The sequence below is a fragment of the Sturnira hondurensis genome, unplaced genomic scaffold, assembly GCF_014824575.4.
Source record: "Sturnira hondurensis isolate 20B ecotype Veracruz unplaced genomic scaffold, ASM1482457v3 Scaffold0020787, whole genome shotgun sequence".
NCBI classification, from domain to species: domain Eukaryota; kingdom Metazoa; phylum Chordata; class Mammalia; order Chiroptera; family Phyllostomidae; genus Sturnira; species Sturnira hondurensis.
In genome coordinates this window covers 2700889-2718832 of record NW_028093418.1, presented here as the reverse complement: position 1 = coordinate 2718832, position 17944 = coordinate 2700889, and the positions used below count along the sequence as shown (strand labels likewise).

The 17944-nt window shown below is 56.7% G+C and overlaps 1 protein-coding gene across 3 annotated transcripts in view; it reads left to right on the top strand.

Annotated features, from left to right (window-relative positions):
* CCDC13 (coiled-coil domain containing 13) overlaps positions 1 to 17944 on the top strand; it is a 39292-nt gene that overhangs the window by 2576 nt on the left and 18772 nt on the right. For all 3 annotated transcript variants that reach the window (XM_037030582.1, XM_037030581.1, XM_037030583.1), the window contains exons 2-7: positions 5416 to 5642; positions 6352 to 6500; positions 9976 to 10118; positions 10820 to 10909; positions 14617 to 14733; positions 15958 to 16062. In XM_037030582.1, the coding sequence (XP_036886477.1) occupies positions 5422 to 5642; positions 6352 to 6500; positions 9976 to 10118; positions 10820 to 10909; positions 14617 to 14733; positions 15958 to 16062 (825 nt within the window). In that variant the 5' untranslated portion in view covers positions 5416 to 5421. The remainder of the gene's footprint in view (positions 1 to 5415; positions 5643 to 6351; positions 6501 to 9975; positions 10119 to 10819; positions 10910 to 14616; positions 14734 to 15957; positions 16063 to 17944) is intronic.

Here is a 17944-nt window from a genome sequence, read left to right as displayed (position 1 = left end):
TATGTTGAATCTGTAGATCAATTTGGGAAGAACTGACATGCTAACATTATTGAGTCTTTCCTATCCACGTACATGGAATATCTATTTAATTATTTGATTTCTGACATTGAGTTTCATAGTTTTCCACATACGGATCTTGTACGTATTGTTATATATGTATACCTAAGTATTTCCATCTTTATGCAAATGTAAATGGTATTGCATTTTAAATTCTGATTTCCAGTTGCTCATTGCTCTGCTTGAGGCTGACCGAGGTGCCTGCCTCGGCTGCAGGCCCCCAGATCCGTCCCTCAGGGTACCCACACCTCTCACTCTCAGTTCTGACTCATCTTTAGACTCCCATGGGAGGTTTTACAGACAGACAGATGCCCAGGCCCCAACCCAGCCCAATGCAATTCAAACTTCCACTGGCCAAGTGCCTGTCACGGAGCTGATGCCCTGGGGGCTGAGGTGGATCGCAGGGGCCACTCTGTCTTCCAGAGGCTCATGGGGCCAGCAATACCACATTTCCTGTAATGTGAAAGATAATAACCACTAAATTCACAGGAGTGCTTGTACGCCAGGCACTGTGTTACATGCTGTCCGTTCATTCTCCCACTTAATCCTCGTAGCCACCCTGTTCAGTAGTTGGTGGTTACCTTCCCATCTTACAGAGGAGTAAACGGAACCCCAGAGAGATGAAGTAATTTGCCCAGGAAACAGTGTGCCTCCTAGAAGGACCTGTCTCCCACCAACTCCCAAGTGCACACAGGGAAGAGAAAAGGAAAAAAACTTTAAGACTTACTGCATTTATCCATTCATTTATTCTTTCTGTCATCCTAGAGCACCTGCTACATTAATTCAGTGACAACTCTACAAATATTGATTGAAGGCTGGTTCTGGGCAGGATGCCAAGAGTTAATACATAAGACATAAGACCCCTGCCTTTAAGAGGCCTCTTAGTAAAAGAAAGGAATAGAAATAGTCTTAAATGATTATAATACTCTGAGGTAAGTTTAGTGATCAAGGAACACCTGGGGGCACCCCAGGCGCCCACAGAGTGCCCCCAGGGGAACCCTAAAGGCTGAACCAGCGTTTGTGGGAAGGGGAAGCTGCAGGAGCCTGGGGAAGAAGGAGGAAGACGTCCCAGGCAGGTGGAGTGGTTGCAGCAAGCGTTTGAGGTACCTCCAGACATGAGCCTTAGCAGGGGTCATAGACCCAGATATCTGCAGGGGCTGATGAGAAGTGACAAGGGTGGATCCAGCAGGTGTAAGAGAGAGAACAGCATTTTCTGCAGTGATAACAGGCGGCTGATGTGCCAGTGACAGCCTCTGGGAGTGGCAGGGACCATGGCTGAGTGGAAAGGACATACCCTGCCCAGAGAGAGCTCCCTCGGCCCAGCAGCTGCTGCCCATGTGGGACCATGGGCTCAGCATTGCCAGGTCCGTAAACTTTTACAAAAGAGGCTGGAAATCTGGATGTAATTGAAATCTACAAATGTTTGAATGTTGGCAACAAATTAAAATCCTAACATAGCATTCAGTGAAAGTCAGACAAAAATGTCTGGGTGGATGCAGCCCTCAGGCAGCCAGAGCACATCTGTGAGTCCTGGGCCCTCGGGCAGCCAGGGTGCACTCTGAGTCCTGGTGAACCTTGCAGAGGCAGGAGCCACTGACATCTGCTTTTGGAAAGGCCCCAGGTGGTTGTATGCAGTAGGGATTAAAGGAACAAGACAAGGCAGCTAAGGGTAGGAAGCAGGAGGCCAGAGAGATAGGGAGACGCAGGCGGGGAGGCGGGGAGGGAAGCCCAGTGCCACCCAGTTTGTGAAGCAGGAAGGAGATGGGGCGCAGAGAAGGCGACCTTGCAATGCGAGGCAGTGGCTGCAGAGGCTGGAGGCAGCTGTCATGGGGCTTGGTCACTGTGGGCCTAGCAGCCCGGCCAGGTTTTCTGCTGACGGGTCACAGGGACCACTGGATGTGGGGCAGGAGGAGGAGGAGGAAGGGGTCCTCCACAGAGACCACCAGGAAGGGAGAAGATAGTAATATTTGTTTCTACCAATGGCACAGCTGACGGAGCGTTTCCCACTGCTCTTTGCGTCTTTCCTCACAGCACATCTGTGGCCTCCGCGTGTCGTCTCCTGCTTCCTGAACGAGGGACTAAGGCCTGGGGAGGTATAGAAACTTTTAGATTCACAGAGCCGCTACAAAGCCAAGTTCACCCTGAACTCCAGCTGCTGTCTCACCTTAGACCAGGCCTCTCGTACGGTAGCCCAGGCCGCAGCACCCAGCACCCAGCACCCAGCACCCAGGTTGCGCCCTGACCGATGATGACTGGACCGATTCCCTGAGCGGAATCCCTGGGCGCAGGACCCAGCGTCAGTATCATTAAAGCGCCCCAAGTGGTTCCCGTAGGCAGTGCAGGCGGGAACAGCCGCTTTACCTGCTGGTCACAGCCTCCAAGTTGCTCTCCTGACTCGCTGTTGACCCAAGAGGGTTATTAATAGCTCTCGCTTGCACTCTCCAAGGTGACCCAATTTGGAGAGTGAAGTATATGGTCGTCCCTTCTTATAACCTACAAAAATAGGGACTCGCAGGATAAATTTATTTTTAAACCCTATTAGGTACATTTTAAAATCATTGGCTCAATAAGGGTTTCCTCCGTCTCTGGAGTCCTTCTCAGGTGAAATTCCTCTCTTCGGGTTGGCACACTCAGGCTCGAAGTCCAAGCCCCGCTCCCCGCTGGTTTTTGCAGTCAAGCTTCCCCGGGCCGCAGCCATGCCCGCTCATTTATGCTTTGTCTGCGGTGGCGGAGACCGTAGGCCCACAAAGCTGAAAGTATTGACTGTCTGGCCCTTTGCAGGGAAGTTTAAGTTGGACTCAGTGGAAATTGAAGGTGATCCAGCCTTTTTTTTTTCCTGGGAGGAGTAGGAGCAGTGACACTAGATGGGACCGGCACTATGAAGGGGAAGACAGGCTGGGAGGGGCGACTGAGGCCAGGTCTCCCAAAGCTTTCAGAGCCTTCGGACTCGACTTGGGGCTGACAGGCATCTACTGAAGCTTTCGGTGTAGGGACACGTCAGTCTCAGAGCTGTGCTCGAGCGAAAGTAGTTCCGCCATGGGGGCGGGCTAGACCACAAGAGAGGCGGGAAGAGGGAGGGGGCAGTAGGGCCGCAGGGGCTTGTTCAGCAGCCCTGGGGCCAGTCCAGCCATCATTCGTTTACTAAGGATTGATTCCGTGCCTGCTACATGCCAGCCGTGAACGTGGCACAGAGCCTGCCGTCGTGGGGCTGGTGGGGAGGAAGAGAGGCAACCGACCGCCAAACATACGATGTGTGGGGTGAAGCTGAGTGCGAGGCAGGAAGATAAAGCCCGGTAAGGGGCATGGGGTGAGGGCACAAATGCTTTCCGCGATAGAGCAGTGAGGAAGGTGGACGTCTGAGGAAAGAACATTCCAGGGAAGGGGAAGGGCACGTGCAAATGGCCTGAGGTGGCCAGGAGAACGCTGCTGAGAGTGGTGTCACTGGGGAAGGAAATTTGGGGGCGGATTTGGAGACGTTTACGGAGAATCAACAAGGTTTATGGGTGATGGGATGGCGGGTGGATGGTACGACCTGAGTTTGGTTTTTCAGTCAGGGATGCTTACCACTGGCTGCACTTACACTTGAAAAGCATCTGGGAGCACTTTTCAGATTCCATTTGTGGTGCTCTGTTGTGCTATTTACGTGAAATTCCAAAGTAGACAAACATCCGGAACCCAGATGGAACCCAGTGAGCACTGACCGGTGTGGCTCAGTTGGTGGGGCAGCATCCTACAAAGCAAAAGGTCGCTGGGTCGGTTGCAGGTCAGGGCACATGCCTGCACTGCAGATTCAGTCCCTGGTCGGGGCACCTACAAGATCAGTGTTTCTCTCCTTCTTCCCTTCCCCTTTCTCTAAAAGTGAATAAATAAAATCTTTTTAAAAAAAGGAACTCAAGAAGAAGACAACAGAATTTTTAAATGTGAACGAACACATCAGGAAAGATGTGCAAAGGGCCAGCAAACACATGAAAAGAGGCTCCACATAGTTCGCCATCGGGAAAATGCACATGAAAACCACACTGAGGTAGCGCTGCACACCCAGCAGAAAGACTGAGACTCGTACTGACCCTACGAGGGGTTTGCAAGAATGTGGGGCGCTGGAACTCTCGTGCACTGGGGGTGGGGAGGTAAGTGGGACAGTAGCTCTGGAAAGCAATTTAGTGCTTTCTTATAAAACTATCATAAACTTACCACATAACCAGGCATTTCCAACTCTTAAGTATTTACCTAAGGGAAATAGAAATATATATTTGTACAAAGACTGTCTTGTATATGAGTGTTTGTAACAGCGTTATTCATGGTAGCCCCAAATGGAAACAGCCAGGGCCTCCAGTAACAGGTGAAGATATGAATAAACTAGGGTATGTCTATACAATGGATACTACTCAGCAATAAGAAGGAATGAACTAGTGATTCATGCAACAACACGGATACATTTCCGAAAGGCAGTGCTAAGCAAAACAAAACGAAAACGCTAAAGACTGCCCACTGTCTGACTCAAGTTGTACAGAATTCTAGAAGAGGCAAAGTGCAGTGGGGGAGAGCAGACCAGAGTTTGCCTGGGCGTGGGGCCGGCAGGGGAACTGGTTGCAAAGGGGCCCCAAGGAGCTTTCCGATATAATAGAAATGTTCTATCGTGGTGATGGTGGTTTACACAGGTGCATGTATCTGTCAACACTCATTCGCACACCCAGACTTGGTGTATGTTGTGTGCAAATCCCACTGCAATGGAGCTGATTAAAAAGAAAACAGAACTTGTCCTCAGTGGCAGAGGCCAGAATAGTGGTTACCTTGAGGGGGGACGATGGACTGGAGAGGGCACCAGGTAGGCTTCCTGGGGACAGGTGGTGTCCTATACCTCGGCGGTCACCAGCCAAGTTTCTAGTTATGTAAAGATTCACTGAACTGAGTACTCGGGACTTATGCCCTTTACTGCATGTAAACTATACCTCAATTTTGAAAGTAGTGACTGAGTCCCATTCCTAGGAATTGGGGTTTAATGGGTCTAGGCATGTGCCCTAGGGTCGGTAAATTTTAGGAGATTCTGAAGTTCAGCCGGAGTCAGCGCCCCTGGAGGGGTGAGGTGCTGAGTCTAAGTGATGGGGGTGTGTTCCGATGCCCTGAGCAGTCCGGTGGCAGCGCCAGGGCCAGAGGAGGGGATTCTGCTCAGCTTTGGCTTTCAGGGCATTTGAAGTGGGGCTGGGTCCTCCGAGCTTCCACGCAGCCACACGCAAAGCTGTGCAGGAAACTCCAGGGCTGGGGCCTGTACACCGGGCTGACTACGCACTGAGCGCCCTTGGGGACCGTGCCCGAGTGGGGTTTGCTTCAGCTCCGGCTCCCCGCCCCCCTGACTCCTAGGGCAAGATGGCTGCGGATGAAGGCTCGCAGGACACCTTGCGGCTCCAGTTCAAGGCCATGCAGGAGATGCAGCTCAAAAGGTTACAGAAGCGGATGGAGAAACAGAAGGACAAAGAACTGCACCCCAGCAGCAGAGCGGACGACCCAAAGGAGCCGTTCGAGACCTGCGATGGCCTCAGCCCTCTCCACGCTGGGGAGCAAAACTCGAAAGGCAGCTTCGAGCAGAGGTAAAGGCTGGTGTGACCTCGGCCAGGAGCACCACGGGGAGGTGGGCAGGCGGGGGAGACACGGCTGCAGACAGTCGGGCGACTAGGTGCGCGTTCATCAGGAGAGAGGCAGGGCTTGCCGCAGAGGGTGTTACTGATGACTCCTGCGCCTGACAGAGGGACGGGGCTCCTGCGGACAAAATTTCACATGAAACATGCTTAAAAACCACGTAAAGTCCCCTTGAAACTGGGAAACGCATCAGGGTGTAAGTTTATTCACTTGGGTTTTCTTGCGTAGTTTTTCACGGAAACTGTGTTTGGGTTTCTGAGGAGCTAGTTGGCTGCCATCGATGGCCATCGGAAGTCATTGTCCCAGTCTCACCCGGGACCGTTCTCCCATGCCAGTGTCCGTTTCCTGGCATGACACACACACCTGTCTGTCCTAAAGGAGCCCTTGCTATTTTGCGGTTGGTGGGAAGGTTGTAAAGAGCCCAGAACCTTTTCGGTTGGCTCTAAATTTGACGTCACACAGGTGCACATTGATCTGTACCGGTTATTGGGAAACAGGAGTCTGTGCTGACACAGAAGGTTTTGTAGACTGGTTTGGAGACCAGTGTGTTAGCACCGGCTCCTTGAGGTCGCCCTAATTCCTCATTCCCATTTCGTACAGACCGGTCCCTATCACCACCCCGGCCCCCCCGGGAGGCGCTCACCCGCCTTTGCCTTGCAGGGCGCTCGAGGACGAGGTGGAGCAGCTTCGCGGTCAGCTCCGGGAAACCGCGGATGAGAACGGGCGGCTGTACAAGCTACTGAAGGAAAGGGACTTCGAAATCAAACACCTCAAAAAGAAAATCGAAGAGGACAGATTCGCCTTCACAGGTAGCGCCCCCATGGTTGCGACCATCCCTGCCCTGAATTCCAGGTGCCCTGAAGCCCGGACCCAGGTGTCATGGAGCCTGCCCAGCAGGGCAAGCAGCAGGTTCCACAGGGCAGGGGAGAGTGCCACCGGCTGTGGCCCAGCTGGCCCGGATGCGTCCTGGGAATGAGGGCGTGGGTAGAGGGAGAGAGCGGGCTGAGGAGGCCCGCACTCCAGGACCCGGGAAGGCAGAGCGGCCGGCTTAGAGGGACGGCAGCAGGCTTCTGAGCAGTGCTGGTGACTCAGCTAGGACTCCGGACAAGGGCCCACACGGCGTTGGCTGCATGTTCAGGGAACCAACAGCGTCCATTTGGGGTTGGTGCTCCGGCTCGGGCATTGAATGGTGGGCGTGAGAAAGCCCCCGCGGGAACAGGCATTTACTCTGCTTGCACTGCTGCTCCAGAGGGTGGATGGGACAGGGAAGCTGGCTGTTCCCGGGATTTCCTAGGACCTAGCACGGTCTAGAATGGACCTTGGCCCTTCAAGGCCGGGCTGGACCTTGGCTCTGTTGCTGGAGACCTTGGCACCATGGGCCTGGTAGGGACCATGGCTTTGTGGATTTAAGGTTGACCTTAGACCTGGGGGTGTGGGCTGGACATTGGTGCTGTGGTTATGATCTAGACCTTGGCCGTCTGGATCTGGTGGGGACCTTGGCCTCTGTTCCAGGTATGCCCGCTGAGCAATTCCCAGGTGGCTGACTAGTAAACCACAAAGCCAGCTCACCAGTCACAGAGAGCAGCGGGCCTCACCTGGCATCTGCCAGAGTGCCCCTCCCTGCCTGTGATCTTAAATGCCTTTAAGGGTGGGCACACCCACCGAGGGGACCCGTGCCAGATTAAACAGTAAGAGGCTTTAGCATCCTAGAGCCCCCTTGTGGTCTACTGTGCCCCCCTCCATGCTTTGGCCTTTTTTTTTTGTCTAAAACAAAACACTGAAGACCACGCTTTGTGTCGTGAGGACAGAAACACACTGGAGGTTCAGATGTGAAGGGGCAGCTTGCCCTCTGGCCAGGCTGCGGAGAGGGAGAGGCTGCTCGGGCTCCGGGGAGAGCAGGAGACCCCCGCGCCCAGGAGACCCGGGAGACCGGATAGGTGCCGTCCCCTCTCTCTGCCTGTCCTTGCCAGCTCGCTCATGGCCTCACCTGGCTGTGCCCCGCCACCACTCTCCCTTAAATCTCCCTTCTTAAATCCAGTCTGTACTCTGAAGTTGCCATTTATGATTTCCAGCTCCACGTTTGGAAGAGAAATGTCTGACTGGCCCAGTTCATGTTTTTAAATGAGGCCGAAGGTGACAGGCTTCTGGCAACTGAGAGACTAATTTTCCTTTGGTAGGATTTTTAGCAACTGTTCGTTTTGTTTTATTTTTTTTAAAGATTTTTATGTATTCACTTCTAGAGAGGGAAGGGAGGGCGAAAGAGAGGGGGAGAAACATCAATGTGTGGTTGCCTCTCGAGTGCCCCCTACTGGGGACCTGGCCTGCAACCCAGGCATGTGCCCTGACTGAGAATCAAGCCTGCGACCCTTCGATTCACAGGCCAGCACTCAATCCGCTGAGCCACGCCAGCCAGGGTAATAAATAGCTTAGTTTTTTAAACAACATTTCTTTGTACTATTTATTAGGGATTGCTTTAGTGGTTACATATTTCACTTTCACAGTCTGCTTAGAGTTCCTATTCTATCATTGCAAGTGGAACGAAGAAACTCTACCTCTCTGTGGCTCCCTTATCCTCCCCACTCTGCTGGGTGAGAAGTGGAAAAAGTGCCCAAAGGCTGTTTCCCACTGTCCCTGAGCTCCCCTTCCTGCCCTCAGGAGTAGCAAGGGCTCTCAGGCCTCTTTCTGATGTCAGGTTCCAGGATTTGTACTGGTTTTGAGTCCTGGGAGGGAGACAGAGCCCAGAGGACTCAGGGCCGGACCGCTCATGCCTCTAGGTCTGGCTTCCTCCCCGCATCCCGAGCCCCTCCTCCTGCCTGTCCTCATTCTGTTCAGCGGGCAGGACGTGGGGTTTGGGGAGGCAGCTGCTCCTCGTGTCCTTCCTCACTGCGGGGCCTAGGCCAGCAGCACAAGCCGGGCTGAGCCGACCTGAAAGCCTTCAAGTACCTTTGTTCACGGTCCACCTCGGTCTTGCGCCGAGGCGCATTACAGTCTTAAAAGTAGTCTTAAGAGGGTGTCTCCGCCAATGACCCAGTGCTGGAGCATCAGAAACCCTCAGGAACTTGCAGACCATCCAGCCTTCGCACAGATGGGAAGTTGCCCTCCAGAGACGACAAGGGACTGCAAAGCCGCCCGGTGGCCATGCGGGGCCAGCTCCCACTGCCTGCCTTCTGTAGCGCCCCACGCCACCCCATTTGTGTCCCTCCAGCCACCCCTTCCACAGCCTCTGCCCTTGCAACGGCCTTCCAGCTGCTTCCTCAGCCCTCTCCTGCCTCCCAGCCCGTGCACTTGCTCTTTCTTCTGCAGGGCTGGTCCCTCGCGGCGTTCAGCCAGGTCTCTGTCCACACGTTACCTCCTCAGAGAGCCTTTCCCAGCCGCCCCTGGGAGCATCACCCCACCGTTCCTGTCCCCTTGCCTGGCGTCAGTCTATTTCATAGCACTTACTCCTCCCAGGTGTTTGCACACGTTTGTGTTTGCTCTTTATTATCTGCAGTCTTTTCTATTCACCACTGAATCCCTAACACCGAGAGTGTTCCGCACTTGGTAGGAACTCCACGAACACATGCGTTTGTATTGTTAGGTGTTGCCACAGAATTCCGTGAAGAGGCAGCCATGGTGCCAATGCAACCTTGGTGCCACTCGGCCATGAGCGTCGATGTGGCCCCAACGCCTGGGGGTTGGCTGGGGGTCCGCCGACCTAGGCCGGGCTCGGCCAGGGTGGGCCAACTCTGCCCCAGGTGTCTCTGCTCCTCTTCCTGGGACCAGCCAGCAGGCCTGCGTGGGCTGCCCCTGTGCAGGTGGCACGCACGGAAAGGGCGAGCTTACCTGCATTTTTGAGCCTCCCCCTCCACCTGGTCCACTAACATCCCATTGGCCAAACGAGCCCTTGGCTGCGTCCAGAGTCAGGCAGGCTTGAGGGCCTGGGGGTGCTCCCTTCTCACTGGAGGGCACAGCAGTTTCAGGGCGTGAGGTGTGGACACGAGACTCTGGCACTGAGGGGGGCAGGAAGAATTGGCACAATAAACTTACCTCCCATAGAATTAAAACTGTGCTTCCCAATCTTATCATTTCCCCAGAACCTGCCGAGTCCCGGAGTGGCTGTGTTCCGCTCACCAGAGTCGGGTCTCAGGGTGCCTCGGTGTGGGGTGACTCTCCTGAGCCCCTGCCCCTCCATGAGCACCCCACCTCGCGGCCTGAGCTTCAAAAACCCTGGCCGTTGGGGGCGTAGCATGAGTTGGCTGTGTTGCCTGCGTTTTTAATTGACCTCACCCTTCTCCTTCATTTTAGGGACAGCCGGTGTGGCAGGGGATGTGATCGCCACCAAAATCGTTGAGCTGTCCAAGAAGAACCGGGTGCTGGTGGCAGAGTCAGAGGGCGCGAAAGCCAGAGTGAAGCGGCTGAGCAAGCGCGTCCAGGAGCTGGAGCAGGAGGTGAGTGGCCCAGTCATTCCTGCCTCTGGAGGGGACTCAGCACCCGGACCGCCCCCCAGAAGGGGGAGCCACACTTAGGTGCTGTGGGTCCTTCCGAAGGGCTTGTGGGCCAGTGTTTGCAGCGAGTTCCTCAGTTCTTGTCACATCCCGAGAGGGGAAAGTGTGTTGGGAAGTGAGGGGACACAGGTCATAGAGAGGCAGTCCGGCACAGAGGTTAGGACACGGAGCCGCAGCCCAGCTGCCTGGTGCAGGTCTCAGCTCCATCCCCGACTTGCTTTGTGGCTTTGAGCAAGTCGTAAATGCTCTGTGCCTTCGTGGTCCCCATCTGTCACATGGCAGTGAACAGAGTACTTGTTCCGAGGCTTTCTGAGGGCCAAATGGCATCGCATTGCACAATGCTTAGAACAGGGCCGGCACGCAGTGAGCACTGGACAAATGTTTGCTGAATAGGTGGACTCCGGGACACTAACCGTCAGGTTGTGGGTGAATCCCAGGGCTGCTCCTCCGTGCGGCTGGGAGACAGGCAGACGACCCACTGTACCCTCTCCCACCACACAGTTAGCAAAGGAGATTCTTCCACTGGTGATCCTAACGTGGGCAGAAAGGTGACCACGCACCCAAGGGTGGCACTGGAGCGCCTCGCTTGGGCACCGCAGTTGCTGAGCGGAATGAAATACTAAGTGTGGGGTTTGCTTTTTCAGCTGCAGACGGCCCTGGCCAGGCTGCCAGCCAAGGGGGCTGCCGACGCAGGAGCCAGGACCCCGAGGGCCCCAGCAGGAGACAGACCCTTGGTACGAATTCTCTTCTGTGCTGGGGAGTCAGTGAGGCAGCCGCTGGCCCCGGTCTCCCCACTTCCAAGACGTGTAGGGGCCTCTGTCTGGGGTCCACCCACCTCCACCGCGTTGGGGATCCTGTGACACCATCGCAGGATCCGAAGGAGCACAGTCGGGGAGCTATGACCAAGCCAGGAACGCCCCAGCCGAGGCCCGGGAGGGTCTCACTGTAATTCAGTCCCCATAGAGGGGGGTCAGGAGGCTCCTGAGGACCCTGGGGTCCTAGAATTTCAGGACCAGGAGGGAGGGCCAGGTCCAGCTGGCTGCCCGCTCTCAGCCCACGGGAGCGACAGCCAGCCTCTACCTTATCCCAGAAACAGGGAGCTCACTGTGCCCCATGGAGCCCTGCTTGGGGGGGCAGTTTATGCTGTGGCGCCCCAAGTCTCCAGAGTAAAGACGACTGGGAATGGGGGCTTGTTCCTGTGATTCCGCTTCAGCAGTGATAAACCCGGGAGGTGTGAACTGCAGCTCATGGAAGAGGGCGGGCTGGCCCTGTGGGCTACAGGGAGGGGCACGGGGCCCAGGCCAGAGAGGAGATAGCACCAGAGTCACCAGAACACCCCAGGAGGCCTCCCCGGGGGGTTCCCCCGGAAGCCAGGCCGGTAGGTGACCCAGGGGTCCAAGCCTCACGACTCCTTTCCCAGCCCCTCCTCCCACTGCCTACAGCTCAGGGCCGAGTCACTTCGTGCCTGTCTGGAGGAGAATTCGGTCCTCGTGTGCAGTGACCGGCCCCTCGGGTGCCGGGGCAGAGACGCCTCCCGAGGGCTGCTCTCGTGTACACCCGCTCGATGCCGGGAGGCAGAGGAGGGGCTCCACGCTCAGCAGGGGCTGGCCGGAGTGGTCCGCACCTTTGCTGGCTCCGGGGGACGTGCTGGGCAGCCCCTGGTTTGTCCAGAGCACTGAGCACGGCCGTGTGCCTGACCCTGACGAGAGCCCCCGGGTGGGAAAGTGCTTGTCTGGGCCCTTGTCCAGCCCTGTGACCCAGAGAATCAGACAGGCCGCTGTCCAGTGGGGAGTCCCGGAGGAGAGATGAGGGGCCATGTTGAAGGAAGGAGGTGGACAGGGCCTTCCGAGAGAGGCCCCTTGCCTGAGGGGGCTGGGAGGGCGCATGGAGGGGGTTCCGGAGGGGGGCCTCGCTGGAGAGGGGCTGTGGGGGAGGGCCTCCCACCAGGCAAGCCAAGGCTCAGAGGCTGGAAGCCATCAGCACCTGCATCCTGTTCGCTGGCTGGGCGTCAGCTGCATGATGCTTGCCTGCTGTGGCCCAGGCCCGGGAGAGGGGAAGGGGAACGTGAGGCAGAGAGAGTGGGCGTGGGGCTGCCGTGGGGGGCGGCCTTGGGCTGCAGCTGGAGGAACCCTTCCAGCTTCCCCCCAAGCCCCCCACCCTCCACCCTGCCCCATGGCTGCAGGGAGCCCGGCAGGTTTCCCCCAGCGGAGCGGGTGATGGGCTGCCAGTCTCAATTCATCGGTACTATGTGTTTTCTCTGGGCCTCCTCTCATCCCAGAGAGAACAAAAGCAATGTCCCTGCTCCACTCCATCGACTGTGCAGGTGGCCAGGAGCCACACGGCCACAGTCTGCAGGCTCGCCCCACATTCCAGCCCCAGAGCTGCCAGCTGATTCATGGGAGGGGGGCAGCCCTCCCTGCTGGGGCTGCAGGGGCCCCGGGGCGGGGTGTGAGCACTGTCTGCTCCCCACGGTTTCAGGTTTCAGTTATGTCCTCAAGGAGCTGAGCCTGTACCCAAGCCCCAGACATTCTGGGGGAAGACAGCTCTGAGGTGGCAGGAGGAAGTTTTGGCCTCACCGCCCAGGAGTGGGACCAGGCCTGGCTGAGAAGGGGCAAGAGCTGAGCATGCACGCAGGCCCAGCCCTGACGGGGCACCATGGGGCCCTCAGCCAGTAGCCCGCCCAAGTCAGGAATCTGCCCCACAGCGCCTTACAAGTGTCATCCTACCAACATGCATGGGACCTGGACAGTGGGTTTGCATCCCCCATTCTACAGATGAGGAAACGGGGTTCTGGATCCAGGTCCTCTCTGCCTGCTCCTCCTGTGTTCTGAGCAGGCTGACAGCGGGCACGCGGGGGGCTCATGCACCCTCACAGCTCCCGTGTCCCCACCCTGCAGGGCTGGTGGGGCTCGGGGCACCGAGGTCTGGCAGGTGGGTGTTGCCTCCTGCTGCAGGGCGGGCTCAAAGCAGCGCTGAAGCGTACAGAAAACAGAGCCCAGCAGCAGTGAGGAGGGGTGGCAGACAGTCAGATGGGGGACACGCAAAATGTGGCTTAAAAGAAGGTACATTTGGGTTTTGTATAAGTTTCCTGCGTGCAGATTCTGCTCACATTGGAGGTTCTCTGCAGCCTCACGGTGGCGCTGCTGAAGCCGGACAGGGAGGCCTTTCACACTGTTCCACAGACCAGGGAACCCGACGCGGCCAGGCTTTCCCGGCCTAGTGTGCAAGTCTCGTCTCCCTGGCCGTGGCATTCAGCTGCGCAGCCCAGAGCCTTCGGGGCCCACGGAGCATCCCAGACCCAGGCAACTCAGATGTGCCTGTCTCACTGGCTTTCATACCGAGCTGCTGGAGAAGACTCAGGGAGCCGCAGCAGTCCCCACCCTGATTCCCCGAAGTCCGGCCCACCTGGTGTGTTGGGACAGGAGCAGATGGTCTCAGTGTCCTTGCTGGATGGGACGCTCAGCCCACCAACCACCAGTCCTGCTGCCACGATGCCTGGATGTCAGCCGCAGCTTATGGGAGTGTGGGGGGGGTCAGCCAGTGCAGGAGGCGGAGCAGGTGCCTGAGCCAGCTGCTGTCACCCCCAGCCAGCTGTGTGCCGGGGGCAAGTTGCTTCCCTTCTCTGAATCTCATTTTCAGCACACGAGGGAGGGGTTTGGATGGGCTGGACTCGGCCTACCTTTCCCGCCAAAGTTCCTCAGTTCTCAGGATCTTCTATTGACGACAGGAAAATGGGCGGCATTCAAATAGTTTCAATCAAACATTATTCTTTTCTAATTTCTAAGTTTCAGCAGGCAGCGTTTTTGTGGTCGCTGCAGCTATACCAGCCACAGATGGAGCGTTTGGGAACTAAACGGGGGTCCTTCTTTCTGTCCAGTGAGCTCACTGCAGGGATGGGTAGCCCCAGGCCCAGGCTGCGGATTCCAGGAGACGGAGGCCCCGAGTTTGGGTGGTCCAGGCCCTCCTGCCAAGCTGAGGTTGCCTTCTGCAAAGGAACTAGGTCCCTCGTTACCCCGAGTGGAGACGGATGCTCTGCGATGCGGTCTCTGGTCTCGGGTCTCCGCGCACAGCAGAGCACCCGCGCCCAGGGAGCGTCTGGGAGGCGCAGAGCCTGCAGGTCTCCTCTGTGGCCACCACCGGTGTTGGGTGTGTGCACAACACTCAGAACAAAGGGCTCGGCCCCCAGAGTTGGACTGCCAGGACCCAGACCCACACTCCCCCATCCCCAACCAGGCAGCCCACACCCCGGGAACTCGGCCTGCAGCAGCCTCTGTGTTGCATCTCCAAGGGGCCACCGGGGGAACCTACCTCCCAGGGTGCGTGCGTGCGGGCTGAGTGGGCTGCTCCCTGTCGAGCACTTAGCATGGCGCCCAGCACACGCGGGGGTGGATGGGGGCTGAGGTGACGGGTGACTGCTCTCCACCCCGTCTTCCCCAACCAGCCGGAGGCCCCAGAGGTGAAGGTCGTGCAGGACAGGCTGGCGGCCGCCAACTTGAAGATGAGTGACCTCCGCAACCAGATCCAGTGTCTGAGGCAGGAGCTCCGGGTGGCCCAGAAGGTATTTCAGAGCCAGACTTCAGGTCTCCTTGGCTGGGGCTGGGCTCGGGAAGGGCAGGACAGGGACAATGGCCCCATTCAGGGCCTAGAGAAGGTGTGGCCCCGAGAGCCTCGTGCTGCCTGCTCTGGGTTGAGCTCCAGGGCCACGGACTCCCTTCCACCAGCCCTGGAGACAGACCCTTTGGGTGAGCGGGGTTGCTGGCCGCCGAGGGGCCCTGCGTCCACGCCCTCTCTGTGTGCCCCCCCCAGCTGTGGACTGAGGAGGACAGGGCTGCCCAACCAGGCAGAGTCCTTACAATCCTCCCTGTGCCCTGCAACAGATGTCGGGGTGTGCACCCCGACAGATCCCGGGTCTCTCATTTGTAAGCCACCTTGGACTTGGAAGCCTAATCAGACCTGCCTTCTGCCCCCTTCTGTCTGTAATATCAGAAAATGAATAGGTTGTTTGTGTATTAAAGGCTCCTTTCAAAGGAAAATTGTCAGACTCGGGATGCAGGCCCAGCTGGTTCATTATTTATTTGTATTTACACAGTGAATTCTCTGGCGTTTTTCTTTCCGGCTGGAACCACTCAGGCCGGCCAAGATTTCCAAAACACTGCTCCATTGTAGAAACAGCCCCAGAGACCTGGCGCACTAGCTCAGGTTTCCAACAGGCTTTGGAGGGGCCCAGGGCCCTGCTGAGTGTGTTGCTTCCTCCTCCAAGCCTGGAGGCAGGGCCTGAACACCTCGGGACAGCCACAGAGCTGGGCCCCTCTGCAACCGAGCACCCCTGGGTGACATTCAGAGGCCCTCTCTCTTGCTGCTCTCAGGCATGGCCCCCTGTTGGTGGCTCTTCTCAGAGGGCTAGGCCCTGTGGCAGTGCACTTCCCGGAGCCATCCAGAATGGATCCTGTTCTAGGTGACCGTGAACAAATTCAGGAAGCAGACGGTCTTGGTCACCTTGTGGTTCACTCATCCCAGAGTATGTCAAGAGCAAGGGGCCCTGCCTGGGCCTTGTTGGCAGTTCCTTGTCTGCTCTGAGCATCACTAAGAAATGCTGGGGATGAGGGGTCTACTGCTTTCCTAGGGCCGGCTGTACTTGGAGCCTGGCCTGCTGGCCTTCAACTCGGGAGGAAGGTTGGCCAGGCAGATTCTGGGCCTCCTGGGAGCCTCTGAATGGGCAGCAGCCCCGGGGCCCTGCTGGGCCTCCTCTCTCCTGGTCTCACTGAAGGCCCTGCCCTTTCAGGTGTTGGCTAGTGAGGTCGGGGAAGATGTGAACGTCCAGCAGCTTCTGTCCTCACCAGGGACCTGGAGGGGCCGGGCTCAACAAATTCTCGTTTTGCAGAGCAAGGTGAGTAAGTCTTCATGCTTCTGGTCTAAGACATAGGGCTTGAAATGCCCCAGAAAGACCCACACTGGCCCCCAGCAGAGCCCAGAGCCCCAGAAAGGCCCCCTGCAGGGCCCTTGTTCCTCATTCTCCCCACCCAGCCTGATTTTAATTTGTTACTTAATGAACAAGCATTTACATAACAGTTACCATGTGCCAGGCTCTGGCCTCAGCAAATGCCAAGGCCTTTGATTTATCTGACTCCAGGCGTATTTTTTTTCTCTCCCGAGTTTATGTAAATTTGCGTGACTAGTGTACTTTGTAGGCTTTTTCTAGTTTTGTCCAGATGCTTGTAGACTTTTGAAAGTTTTAATTACCCAATAAAAACTTAGCTTTGTCTCCCTCTTTCTGTGCTAAACATTTGGAGTCTCCTCGGAGGCCGAGAGCAGGGGCCCCAGAGCCCAACGGCTGGGACTCCAACCCCTGCTCTCCGCTGGCCAGCTGTGTGGCCTCAGCAGAGGCCTTCCTCTCTCGGGCCTCGGTTGCCGCGCCCCTGCCTGGTGGGTGAGGTAGGTCGAGGCAGTGTGTGTAAAATGCCCAGCAGGGGCCAGGCCCGGAGGAAGCGCTGTACCGAGTTGAGCTGTGGTTATTTTCCTCGTTTTTGCCTTCAAACCAAGGAACACCAGCAGGTGTCTCACTTCCCCAGTTGCCCAGCACTTTGCCTTCACCCCACAGATGTCAGGGTCACGGCCGCTGGACGGGTGGCTTTTACCCTCAGGGTTTCCTGGGTGCATCCTTGAAGCCAACAAGAAGGGGAAAAGGCCTCGGAAAAACTGTCATTACTGACCAGCGTGTGGCCTCGGGGTTCAAGAGACCGAGTGTGTGTCTGCCGTGACCTCAGGCAATTTCCTGCTCTGTGCCTCGGTCTCCTCACCTGTGAGAGGGAGACATCGCACTGTATTTTTCTTGTGGGGTTTTGAGGGTTAAATGAAATAATCCTTGGAAAGCGCAGTGCTTGGACATAATAAGCACTCAACACATTAATTATCTTTGTTGTTGAATAGTGTAAATAAATTTTTAGAAGTAATCCTGTGTTCTTGGATGCTTAGTGGAATGACCACACAAGGCCACACGAGGGCGCTGTGGTGTGTTTCCACACCTAGCCCTTTACCAATGAACCTGGTGAATTTTGCCCCAGCTCAGGTTTACCGAGCTTTGTTCCATCATTCATGTTCTGTCGACTTGGGGACCAGGGTTACAAGGACCCTAGGAGTTTTCCACTGTAACCCCAGCGCGATAAAGCCATCGTTCCGTGGGGTGACATCTCACAGCCCCTTGCAGAGAGAGAGGAGAGCCTCACCGGGGCCATCTCAGGGTCTCTTGAAGTTGCCTCACCCTACATATCCCCCGTAGCACTGGTGCAAAACGCAGGTCCCCAGGTCCTTCCCCTGGAGCTCTGACTTGTTGATCGAAGCTTTGTGGTTCCAAGAAGCGTCTCGGGGGTTCCCAGGCCCAGACTGTTCAGGGCACCGAAGGCTCCTAACAGCATTATTAGCAGGGTGGACCCTTGGGGCCATTGCACAGGTGAGAGACCCGAGACTCAGAGAAGTTAAGTAATCTGCGTGCGGTCACGCAGCCGGCGGGGCTTTGCACTGGTCTCGCAGTCCTCAGCCCAGCCCCGAAGCGCCTCTTGTAAGCAGCCGGGCACTGGGGCCTCTCAGGGAGCACACCACGTCGTGGGTGGTCTACCCGTCAGAGCTCGTCCTGGTTCTGAGACCTTCCTTCCTCTCCCTCCCAGCTTCCGGGGGGGCCTCCTGTCTGCTTCTCAGCCTCAGAACCCTCAGAGGTGGGGTGATTTTCCCCATTTACTTCGAAGTTTCTCTTTTCCGAGCTGAACCTCTCTAGT